This window comes from Littorina saxatilis, linkage group LG4, assembly GCF_037325665.1.
Source record: "Littorina saxatilis isolate snail1 linkage group LG4, US_GU_Lsax_2.0, whole genome shotgun sequence".
Taxonomy (NCBI): domain Eukaryota; kingdom Metazoa; phylum Mollusca; class Gastropoda; order Littorinimorpha; family Littorinidae; genus Littorina; species Littorina saxatilis.
Window position 1 is genome coordinate 31,695,323 of NC_090248.1, and position 12,500 is coordinate 31,707,822.

A 12,500-nucleotide genomic window follows, 5' to 3' on the forward strand; every position below is an offset into this window, starting at 1 on the left:
GCAAGTCAATGAAACTTGGTAGTTATTCTAACGGATAGCTGCCTGAGGTATGACTAAAAGCCTCAGGGGCTCCGTGCACCTGGATTTGACAAGTTCAGTACCTTTAAAGGGCAATTCCGGAAATAACTGTGCCGGGTTTGCAAACATCATGTCCTGCTTGTGATGCCCTCTTGTGGTCCAAATAATAGACGACGTTCGGAACTATAACTCTGTCTTGTTTGTATGGGTTGTGAAAGAGTGAATACTCTTGGAAAACACGAGGCACGCTTTCCCGCGTGACATTATGGGCCAAGCAATAGTGAGCGGCCTGTCTATATACGTGGACAAGGACCACATTGGGGAACACACACGTACCCCTCGCTAGTGATTGGCCAAAAATATCACGCGGGAAAGCGTGCCTCAGATTTTCTCTTTCACGGCCCATACACACACGACAAAGTTTTTTCCTAACACTGTCTATTGGGTCACGAGAGGGCCTTACAAGAAGAACATGATGTAAACATGGCCGTCATTTTAGCAACTACTGTTCAACCCCCTTTTATACGGGGGCAAAGCTACCTAGTCCCGAGGTTCCAGATCACGTTTTTTTGTTCACTGCCAGTTGTAATGCAGGCAGATTTTGTTGTTGTAGGAAATTGCCTCATATTTGCATTTAACTTTCACTCTGTAGGCAGTAGTTTTAAAGTTTTTAAGCTTTAAACAGGTGTAAGTATACTCAGAATTTAAGAATTTCGTCTCACTAGCACTCAAGAGAAATTAAATGTCATCATGCATGTCTATCAGAAAATAAGACACAATCTGGATGTCTTTCCTTTTTTAAACATGAACATAATCTGACACCAATTTACTCTGTCCAGTTTCGTATGATCGTATGACAATCGGGAGACGCAACATCATTCAAAGCGGCAACAAAAAGAAAAAGCTAGAATTAACGTCACGAAAGGTTTTAAAACTTTCAAAGTTGCCATATTGACTGTAGTGATGGGCAATACTCACGTTTGACGTCAATGGTGCCATGTTCCATGATGTCACTTCCAAAACGGTCTACCGTCAGCGTCTGGAACGGTTTAAATATTCATGAGTGTTTCGATGTTGTATTTCTGCATGACCGCACCTACGCATTCATGCAAGCATGCACAGACGCACACTAGCAAACGCACGCACTCACGCAGGCAACCTGTTTCTTTCTCTATCTTCTCTATTTCTTCTTGTTATTGAGTTACCCTCAATGGGCGAGTGCCGGATGAAACATTGCTTATTCTGTCAAACTCGAAAAATAAAGTTCAATTCAATTCTCTCTCTCTCTCTCTCTCTCTCTCTCTCTCTCTCTCTCTCTCTCTCTCTCTCTCTCTCTCTCTCTCTCTCTCTCTCTCTTTTATTTTCTCTCTCTCTCTCTTTGTGTCTCTCTCTGTCTCTCTCTCTCTCTCTCTCTGTCTCTCTCTGTCTGTCTCTCTTTCTCTGTCTCTCTCTGTCTCTGTCTCTCTCTCTCCGTCTCTCTGTCTCTGTCTGTCTGTCTGTCTGTCTGTCTGTCTGTCTGTCTGTCTCTCTCTCTCTCTCTCTCTCTCTCTCTCTCTCTCTCTCTCTCTCTCTCCTCCTTCTTCTTCTTTTGTCCACTCTATGTTCTAGGGACCTGACCCCAAAGGAAGTAAAACAACCTTACCGGTTTGAGGTAGAGCATCCCGTTCTTGACGTAGCTGTTTCTGCTTTCCGGGGACCAGATCTGAAAATGCTGCAACAGAGAAAGACATAAACAGAATAAAATAGATGAACGAACCTGATCAAAGCCCATATATATTCTTCCCTGCTTGGTTTCGAACCCGTGATACGAGGTTCACAAGTCCAGTGCTTTAACAACTGAGCTACCAGGCCCCCATTCTGTCCACCAGTACCTGCCAACCAATCAACCAGCAAAGTGCCTGTTCTCGAACCAGAATATATTGAAAATACAATTGTTCTCGTACCCCTATCCCCGAAGCCATGATGTCATGTGTCCACTTCTTGGGGTCAATGTGACCGGAGCTGAAGTCATCGTAGAACACAGTGGTTGCTCTACGTCGTAGGTAGTGCTCACTACCCAGTGTCAGTCCTGTCTCTGAATCCTTGTCTGTTCACATACAGACAAACACACAGACACAGACACAGACAATCACACACACACACACACACACACACGCACACGCACACGCACACACATACACACATATACACACACACACACACTCACACATGCACACACACACACACACACACACACACACACACACACACACACAAACACACACACACACACACATCGGTAGTTTGAAGAATATACAGAACTCCGGAAATCACTCTGTTGGGTTTCTATGCGTAAGGAAAGAGTGAATAGTCTTTGCTTTATTGGGGCAAACTTTCCACACATGCTCCTTGTCCACGTGTTTCGGACACACCTCGCTAGTGACTTGCCTATAATGTCATGTGGGAAAGTTTTGCCTCAAGAAAGCAACAGTATTTACTTCTGCACAACTCATACAAAGATACATTTCCGAACATCGTCTAATCAGCAACAATGAATTTGACGAGCTGTTGACATAGAAAAAAAATCATTCTCACACAAAAATGACAATTGTATTGAAGATAACGATAATAACAGCGATGACACTGAAAATGATCAAACTGTTACAACCCAACAACACTGTATGATGACAAAAACAACAATGAAAATCTTACCTTCAGGGGTATAGGAACCAGAGAAACGATGATGGGTGTCTGGCAGAAGGTACTCAATAGCGTAAGCAATGACGTCATTCTTTGAGATGCCGTCGATGACAGCCCTCCAGGTATTGTCAGCTGTTAAACGGTAGTGAAAGTAAATGGTAAGTTTAAATGTATTCAGGATTTTTGTGCGAGGCTTTGAGTGAAAAGAAAAGTTCGCCTGAGCTTGTATAAAGCACCTTTTATGCAGTCCTCCTTTGAAATTATACAGATTTCAACGTACGTCTATGTTTATGCTTTCCAGAAGTGGAAAGTAATTTTACGTTTTCCGCGTTTGTAGGTACTCTGAACACCATAGAATCATTGTGCGATGTAATGTTCTCATCGTCAACCTCTTTCAGCAGGCAAATAAGATGATCATTTGCAATGTGTTTTATTAACATTTGACACCATTTTGAAAACTGTTGACGCTGTTTTCTCAGAATCGTTTTTTGAGCATAAGTGCCATCACTGGGACATACTCATCTTCTATACTAACTGTCCAATCCTCTCGCTCTTTTTTATATTTAGTCAAGTTTTGACTAAATATTTTAACATCGAGGGGGAATCGAAACGAGGGTCGTGGTGTATGTGTGTGTGTATGTGTGTGTGTGTGTGTGTGTGTGTGTGTGCGTGCGTGCGTGTAGAGCAATTCAGACCAAACTACTGGACCGATCTTTATGAAATTTGACATGAGAGTTCCTGGGTATGATATCCCCATACGTTTTTTTCATTTTTTTGATAAATGTCTTTCATGACGTCATATCCGGCTTTTCGTGAAAGTTGAGGCGGCACTGTCACGCCCTCATTTTTCAACCAAATTGGTTGAAATTTTGGTCAAGTACTCTTCGACGAAGCTCGGGGTTCGGTATTGCATTTCAGCTTGGTGGCTTAAAAATTAATTAATGACTTTGGTCATTAAAAATCTGAAAATTGTAAAAAAAAATAAAAATTTATAAAACGATCCAAATTTACGATTATCTTATTCTCCATCATTTGCTGATTCCAAAAACATATAAATATGTTATATTCGGATTAAAAACAAGCTCTGAAAATTAAATATATAAAAATTATTATCAAAATTTTTTTTTCGAAATCAATTTAAAAACACTTTCATCTTATTCCTTGTCGGTTCCTGATTCCAAAAATATATAGATATGATATGTTTGGATTAAAAACACGCTCAGAAAGTTAAAACGAAGAGAGGTACAGAAAAGCGTGCTATGCAGCATAGCGTAACCACTACCCCGCTCTTCTTGTCAATTTCACGTTCGACAGCTACTTGACTAAATATTGTATTTTCACCTTACGCGACTTGTTGTATTTTCACCAGAAATGGTGTCTTTGTGCGGTAACAGAGAGACATTTTCAGATATAATCAGAACTGATTCTAGAAATTCAGTCATAGTACAACAAATTGCCTTTTTCTCGAAAATGTATTTTTTGCCTGTGATATTTCCAAGAAAACTGAATCTGTTCATAAATATGAAGAAACTGCTCTTAACTAACTAACTAACTAACTAACTAACTAACTAACTAACTAACTAACTAACTAACTAACTAACTAACTAACTAACTAACTAACTAACTAACTAACCAACCAACCAACCAACCAACCAACCAACCAACCAACCAACCAACCAACCAACCAACCAACTAACTAACTAACTAACCTAATAACTAACTGAATGACAACACTGACCTGACTTGTTGGGTATAAACACTACCACCTCCTGTTGGTCGTCTTTGTCAACAGTCACTGTAACATTGTGGGTGCCGAGGATATCTACATTAAAAAGAGGAAGTAATTCTGATCTTAGTCTTGCGCCAGGATTTGTCTGAATAACACTCTCGTTCTTAAAAACAAAGGCGAAAAAAGCGAGAGTGAAAAGAGAGAGAGAGAGAGAGAGAGAGAGAGAGAGAGAGAGAGAGAGAGAGAGAGAGAGAGAGAGAGAGAGAGAGAGAGAGAGAGAGAGAGAGAGAGAGAGAGAGAGAGAGAGAGAGAGAGAGAGAGAGAGAGAGAGAGAGAGAGAGAGAGAATAATGAGACCATATGTCTCTGGTTTCCGTAACATTTGAGTCCCTGTAATGAAATTACCACCGAAATACACCAGAATACAGCGTGGTGAAAGCTTATAGGGTACTGACGTCACTGATATAAACGAAATACACCATAATGCCGCGTGGTGAATGCTTGGGGTATTGACGTCACCGATATCAGCGAAATACAGCCTAATGCCGCGTGGTGAATGCTTGGGGTATTGACGTCACTGATATCAGCGAAACACGTACACCATAATGCCGCGAGGTGAATGCTTAGGGTACTGACGTCACATACATCAGGGACATTTTATTTTCATAATGCAGCGTGGTGAACGCTTGTGGTACTGACGACTCTAATAGGAGCGAACTATCGTCACAAGTATTTTAATCGTGAACCTGACGTCATAACCCGTGACAACTTACCGGGCACACTGACGGACAGTCGTCCATCCTCTCCCCTCTTCCAGACAGGGGTGATGGCCCAACTGCAAGACACAAGGAATATACCGGCCACAACCGTCGTCCACACAAAGGTCCTCATGGCTGTTGGCTGGTGAATGAGATAACATTTATGTTGTTTAGTCAATATAACTATCTTCCCTCTCGTTTGTTTGTGTTTGTTGTCTTGTTTTTTGCTCAGAATTGACCCCATTTCAACTTTCGTTTTTCAGTCTTGTCTGCTAGTGCTGTACTCTGAGTAGAATCATGTTATCTTCTGGATAATGGTTCTTATTGAATAAGAGATAGGAAAGGTGGCCCGTTCAACAAGTAAGCGGTACAAGCAGTGCCCAGGTCTGAAACGAGGCGGGGTTGGCCTTGAAAAGTGCGTCGTACTATTGTAGTGCGTTACAATAAAAGGGCGCCTTCGCGCCGTCCTGGTAAAAGTACTATCTACACTATTGTCTGTGTAGTATTAGTTTCTGACAAGGCCGTGTTTTTACTTGGCCTGTCTTATCTCTCGCCTTCCTTCTGCACATTCTCTGCCTCTTTCCACCGCCACAACTCAGCCCCTAAAAACAAACACTCGCCAAATGACACAGAACGATATTAAAACATTTAGCCAATCTGTCGGCCTAATAAATTGAAACTGGAAACTCTGGATCCGTTTCTACCGAAACTAGTAAGTCGTCGCTGGCCGAAACCCGTCGAACGAAAGAGATGGAATAGGTCTTGGCAAAGCAAGGTCATTGTAAACCTTTCTTGTACAAACCGGATTTCGTTCTTACTGGAGCCACCCAGGTTTTGATTCTCAGATTCAAAAGGTATGACTGTTATCTGGAAGATTATAATTATATGAATGTACTTTGCTCAAAGTCAGGCAATCAGAGATAAGATTGGGTTCACGTCGATCCTGAGTTGAGAAAGAAGAGGCGCAGAATGAGACCTGTTTCTATAATTGACCGAACGACACAGATTGATGTCAGTCACACTGACAACAGCCATGGGCACAGGTTTTGTGTCGACGACGGTTGTGGCCGTTATATTCCTTGTGTCTTGCTGTTGGGCCATCACCCCTGTCTGGAAGAGGGCAGAAGATGGACGACTGTCCGTCAGTGTGCCCGGTAGGCTGTCAGGACATTTGACATCAATTCTGCGGGAGAAAAAACAAACAATAAATGATTATTTTTTTTTTTTTTAGATAAACAGTACATTACAAAATCGCATTATTATTGCGTCCTAGAGGATTGTTTTCGTACATTGTATCAAACACTCTCTGCTGTACTTCAAACATGCTTTGATGACGTCAAAATCCCTGCCGAGTAGTGCAAGAATGTTGAGATGGTCACAGGCGCTAATAGTGAATAATTATATCCTTACATAAGTTCATGGTGAGGGACTAGCGTTTTGAGCATATAAATAATACCTCAGACTTGGTCGTGTGACAGACGTTTTCTTCCACACGAGATTACGTTGATTGTCTAACGAAAAACGGTGCATAAATGTTAGAGTTGTGCTGTGACGTGAATTAGGCGGATATAATTATGTTCATGCTTCTGAGGGGCTTGCAGAATTGTTTGTTTATTTGCTTGGTTGCTGTTGTTGTTGTTGTTATTGTTGTTGTTATTATTATTATTATTATTATTATTATTATTATTGTTGTTGTTGTTGTTGTTGTTGTTGTTGTTGTTGTTGTTGTTGCTGCTGTTGTTGTTGTTGTTGTTGTTGTTGTTGTTGAAGCTTGACGTAAATAGTTCTGAACGGACAATTTGCTTAAATCTGTAACAAATGTTGAAAAAAAGAATTGTCTGCCGCGATGTTCGAATTCATTGCTATTGCTTTTTTCCTCAGATTTTCCCGGCACTCAAAACGTTACGGTGACTGTCAACAAAGACTACGGACAGGAGGTGATAGTGTTTATACCCAACAAGTCAGGTCAGTGTATTTCTTATTTTCTTTCTTTCTTTATTGATCGATTGATTCATTGGTTTCTTTGTTTATCTCACAAAACGAGGGTGAAAGTCGTTTGTTCATTTCAATGCTTGTTATTCTCTCAGGTGCCAGGAGAATGGTTCCGCACAACTCTCACTTACTCCATTACACATTTCGTTTGCATTTAGAGCGCCAACGTAGCTATTCTTCTCTTTGTTTATCAGATCACAAAAAATAGCCTTTTACTTCAGTTATACAGCCCTTTGTACAATGCATCTTCCGCGATTAAAGACACCAATCAAACAATAGTTCAATCATTTCAATCTGCCACTGAAGCAGGCTCAATAATCACACAATGATTTTTAGAGTGTTCAGCCAGCCAAGACTGAAAACAAGCCGCGAGTTATGTATTGCAGGAGTTTATTCAAGTATTGCAAGCACAAACCAGCTTCAGTGCAAATGCAAAATTGAATTTTGACATGGAAAAAAAACAACCCAGCAACAACAAAAACAACTTTGAATATTTTGTGAAACTGTGTCTTCTCCATCATTAACAGCTGACAATACCTGGAGGACTGTCATCGAAGGCATCTCAAAGAATGACGTCATTGGTTACGTCATAGAGTACCGGTTGCCGGACACCCACCACCGTGTCACTGGTTCTTATTCTCCTGAAGGTATGAGTTTCATCGTAATGTTCATCTGCTGGACCAGAGACAATTCGGGAAGGCCATGTTTTGGGGCATTTTTTTTGTATTATAAATTGACTTATACTCGTGTGCCAAGAAAACCTTGGATCAATCTTTTCGTATTCGTATTTTCCTGGTGCGTAAATACAATAGCAGTATTTCACTTTTGAAGATTGGGCAAGAAAGGGTCTTGTTAGCGTATATGATGTTTTACATAGAAAAGAGTTTGTTTCCTATCAGTTCATTTGTGATGTTTTAGGAAAATCCCCACAGAGAATTTTGGAATATAACATGGTTCGTGCTGTTGTTGTAAATATTATTAATAAGATGATGCACGGAAAGGAAGAAATTGATTTGATGGATATCCCCTCTTATCGTTGTAAGAAAGTACACAACGCACAACAGTTCAGAAAAGAATTAGTAAGCATGAAACTTGTTGAACCGTGTGCAATTGGATTTTGGAGGAGGAAATTTAATTATGAAATTGACAAGAAAGATTGGCTGATGAGTTTTGAATCGGTTAAAGAGACAAAGCGACGAGTATTACAATGGAAATTACTTCACAATATTTACCCCACAAATATTATGTTATGTAAAATGAAAGTTGTGGAAGACAATATTTGTTCACACTGTAGTAATAGCATTGACTATGTAGAACACTTTTTTTTCTTTTGCCCAGTGGTGCTTGAGTTTTGGAAACAAATTGAATTTTATATTTGGGTACACTTGGATAAACAGATAAAGTTAACTGTGCATGAAATCATGTTTGTGTTAAAAATCAAAAAATGCATGCAACTCTGTTGAAAGAATTAAACTGTATAATTTTGGTTGCTAAAATGTGCATAAGTATTTATAAGAAAACCAAGGCTTCAATGCCTCTTTTTATATTTAGTCAAGTTTTGACTAAATATTTTAACATCGAGGGGGAATCGAAACGAGGGTCGTGGTGTATGTGCGTGTGTGCGTGTGTGCGTGTGTGTGTGTGTGTCTGTGTGTGTGTGTAGAGCGATTCAGACTAAACTACTGGACCGATCTTTATGAAATTTGACATGAGAGTTCCTGGGTATGATATCCCCGGACGTTTTTTTTCTTTTTTTCGATAAATGTCTTTGATGACGTCATATCCGGCTTTTTGTAAAAGTTGAGGCGGCACTGTCACACCCTCATTTTTCAATCAAATTGATTGAAATTTTGGCCAAGCAATCTTCGACGAAGGCCGGACTTCGGTATTGCATTTCAGCTTGGTGGCTTAAAATTAATTAATGACTTTGGTCATTAAAAATCTGAAAATTGTTAAAAAAAAATATATATATAAAACGATCCAAATTTACGTTCATCTTATTCTTCATCATTTTCTGATTCCAAAAACATATAAATATGTTATATTTGGATTAAAAACAAGCTCTGAAAATTTAAAAAAATTAAAATTATGATCAAAATTAAATTTTCGAAATCAATTTAAAAACACTTTCATCTTATTCCTTGTCGGTTCCTGATTCCAAAAACATATAGATATGATATGTTTGGATTAAAAACACGCTCAGAAACTTAAAACGAAGAGAGGTACAGTAAAGCGTGCTATGAAGCACAGCGCAACCGCCACCGCGCCAAACAGGCTCGTCACTTTCATTGCCTTTTGCACTAGCGGCGGACTACGTTCAATTTCATTCTGTGAGTTCCACAGCTTGACTAAATGTAGTAATTTCGCATTACGCGACTTGTTGTTATCTTCGAAAGGCAACTGCAGATCAGAAATATTTATTTTTGATTAAAAAGTTCCAAGACAAATATTTAGTACATTTTTTTAATAAAAACAATTGTAAATGTTACCTCCACCATCATGACCCCCCTGACCCCCTCCCTTTCACTCTCTCTCTTTCCCTCTCTCTCTCTCTCTCTCTTTCTCTCTCCTCTCTCTCTCTCTCTCTCTCTCTCTCTCTCTCTCTCTCTCTCTCTCTCTCTCTCTCTCTCTCTCTCTTTCTCTCTCCTCTCTCTCTCTCTGTCGCTCTATCAGTACAGAAAGATGTCTTTATAATGAATTGTCAGAATGTATTCCAAATGAGTGTTGTCAATTATGTATAGATCTATACATCCGTAGATGCCTTTCATTTGTTTCATGAATTTTAATACTATAGACTTTTTGAGTGGTAAATGTTGAAGGATGAAAGAAAATATATTGTGAGTGGACGGATGGATGTTATTCATTAAAAGCCCCACAATGATGTGCTTGGCCAAAAAAAAAAAAAAAAAAAACAAAAAAGCAGTATTTCAATTATGACGTGTAAACTTTTACATTAGAGGTTTAATTATTACTTTGATATTATTTAGTGTAATTATTGTTGTTATCGAAAGCTTCAGCGCAGTCGTCTTTTGTTCTACCGATTCTAACAGGGTATTATGGCCAAATATGGTTTCGTCCTCACTAGATAATACTAAGCTAAATGTGTACGTGTGTGGGTGTGTGCGTACGTGCGTGCTTGTGTGTGTGTGTGTGTGTGTGTGTGTGTGTGTGTGTGTGCGTGCGTGTGTGTGTGTGTGTGTGTGTGCGTGCGTGCGGGCGTGCTTGCGCGCGTGTGTGTGTGTGTGTGCGTGTGTGTGTGTGTGTGTGCGTGTGTGTGTGTGCGTGTGTGTGTGTATATATGTGTGTGTGTGTGTGTGTGTGTGCTTGCGTGCGTGTGTGTGTATGTGTGTGCGTTTGCGTGCGTGCGTGTATGTAGCCGAAGAGTCAGAGACAGGACTGACACTGGGCAGTGAGCACTACCTACGACGTAGAGCGACCACTGTGTTTTACGATGACTTCAGTTCCGGTCACATTGACTCCAAGAAATGGACACATGACATCATGGCCGTTGGAATGGGGGTAGGAGCAGAACGTCAGTTTGGCTAGCTTTTACCACCTCAAGGCATGTGTTTGACCGAACTGATTGAAATATTACAAAGACAGTTTGGTAATAAAACGGTGTTAACCTAGAACTTGCATGACATTATGTTTTTGGGGAACCTCTCTCATTCTGTATCTCTTGTCTCGTTATCTTAGCTAAATGTAACAACTCTGTTCAGTTGGGGGAATATGATGGCTGGGAACACGTGCTTTTTTCTCTCCAAAATAGTCTGAATTATTTGAGGAAATGTTTTTTGAAATCAGTATATGTTGATACTTTCATGTCAACGGGATCGTTCGGCTTCATTGCTATTTACACCTTTCTTATTTTGTGTTGCAGCATTTTCAGATCTGGTCCCCAGAAAGCCGAAACAGCTACGTCAAGAACGGCATTCTGTACATCAAACCGGTAAGTGTTAGGTTTTTGGAACATATTTTGAGCTACAGGGCTGGACCTAGTCTAAGAGAAGGAGGGGATTTCAAAGTGAAGAAGAAGAAAGAAGAAAGTGATTCAGGGGTACAAGGGCTGGCCAGGCGGTGGTGTGGGGGATCTGCTCCAAACTGCTGTTGACATTAATTTTAGCATTTGAAGATGGTATCTTTGGTCTATCCGTGAGAAAAAGGTACATTTTCCGGGTAAGGTAAGGGGCTTCCAGAACCCGGGAACACCCTACCCCATGTATCCAGTCCTGAGCTAGGTAAATAAAGCACAAAAAAATCGGTATAAAGGAATGCGTTTGGAGGAAGATGTCAGTGCATAGGTTGGAGAAGGAATGGACGGATGCGTGAGATTGAGTTACAACGCATCCAGAGTTAAATACTGGATAATACTTTAACCCCGTTTCAGACGCTGACCACGGACCGTTTTGGAAGTGACATCATGAACCATGGCACCATTGACGTCAAACGTGAGTAGTGTGCGTAGTTCAAGAGGTGCAGGTGACGTTCGCCAGTTTTTTTTGTGTTTGTGTGTCATGAATGGTTTCAAGCTGCATGACTTTCGTCCATTCCTTGAAGAAAATCTAGCAATTTATTTGCAATTAATATATTGAGAAATTAAACTAAGCAGCACCGGTTGTACAGCAATGCTAGTATGTCACAATGAATAAATGAATCAATTTTGATTCATTTTGTATAAATCAATTTTGTGAGACAACCCATTTAAGAGGATCAGAACGTACTATATCGCTCATGGTATAGGCTTTTGCGTAGGCATACTCCAATGCAGCTGGCATTCTCTTAAATCTGTCTAAAAACAAAAACGAAAAACAAACAACTAAACTGCTTGAGACTTGCAGCTTTTCCTCTGTAACATTGCAGCAAGAAGAGCGACTGTTTCTAATTGAGTGCTATAATCATTGTTGCATGCATGCCTGCCAAGCACAGTTAGTGCAACATAGCAGTGGCGGTCGATTTCCTAAACTGCTTAAGCACATTTCTCCGGTTTAACAAATCACAACGTGTTTATGCATGACTGAAGTGTCTGATTTCCACGAGAAATGGTTAGCAAAGCAGCAGAAAAAAGGGAAAAGAAATATTGACAAAGAAGGAAAGAACGCCGTTAGAGGATATGAGAGACGACAATGAGAAAACAACAGAACACGTTGCTAAAGAAGTATGGACAGCGAAACAGAAAGCAGGGTAAAACACATTGTCATTACTACTACCACTACTACTACTACTACTACTACTACTACTACTACTACTACTACTACTACTACTACTACTACTACTACCAATACTTTAACCACAAAGGCAAACACGTTAACAATACGGTCAAGCGGA

General features: G+C 40.2%; 2 protein-coding genes across 2 annotated transcripts in view; one reads left to right on the forward strand and one right to left on the reverse strand.

The window, feature by feature from the left end:
* The window catches only part of LOC138964498 (beta-1,3-glucan-binding protein-like), a 10,855-nt gene extending 5,510 nt beyond the window's left edge, over nt 1-5,345 (reverse strand). Inside the window, exons 1-6 of the mRNA XM_070336471.1 lie at nt 5,199-5,345; nt 4,436-4,519; nt 2,710-2,829; nt 1,962-2,104; nt 1,661-1,729; nt 997-1,057 (exon numbers count right to left, since the gene is read on the reverse strand). Coding sequence (XP_070192572.1) covers nt 997-1,057; nt 1,661-1,729; nt 1,962-2,104; nt 2,710-2,829; nt 4,436-4,519; nt 5,199-5,316 — 595 coding nt within the window. The 5' untranslated portion in view covers nt 5,317-5,345. The remainder of the gene's footprint in view (nt 1-996; nt 1,058-1,660; nt 1,730-1,961; nt 2,105-2,709; nt 2,830-4,435; nt 4,520-5,198) is intronic.
* Nucleotides 5,346-6,189: 844 nt separating this feature from the next.
* LOC138964499 (beta-1,3-glucan-binding protein-like) overlaps nt 6,190-12,500 on the forward strand; it is a 14,861-nt gene continuing 8,550 nt past the window's right edge. The window contains exons 1-6 of the mRNA XM_070336472.1: nt 6,190-6,337; nt 7,065-7,148; nt 7,703-7,822; nt 10,552-10,694; nt 11,056-11,124; nt 11,563-11,623. Coding sequence (XP_070192573.1) covers nt 6,193-6,337; nt 7,065-7,148; nt 7,703-7,822; nt 10,552-10,694; nt 11,056-11,124; nt 11,563-11,623 — 622 coding nt within the window. The 5' untranslated portion in view covers nt 6,190-6,192. The remainder of the gene's footprint in view (nt 6,338-7,064; nt 7,149-7,702; nt 7,823-10,551; nt 10,695-11,055; nt 11,125-11,562; nt 11,624-12,500) is intronic.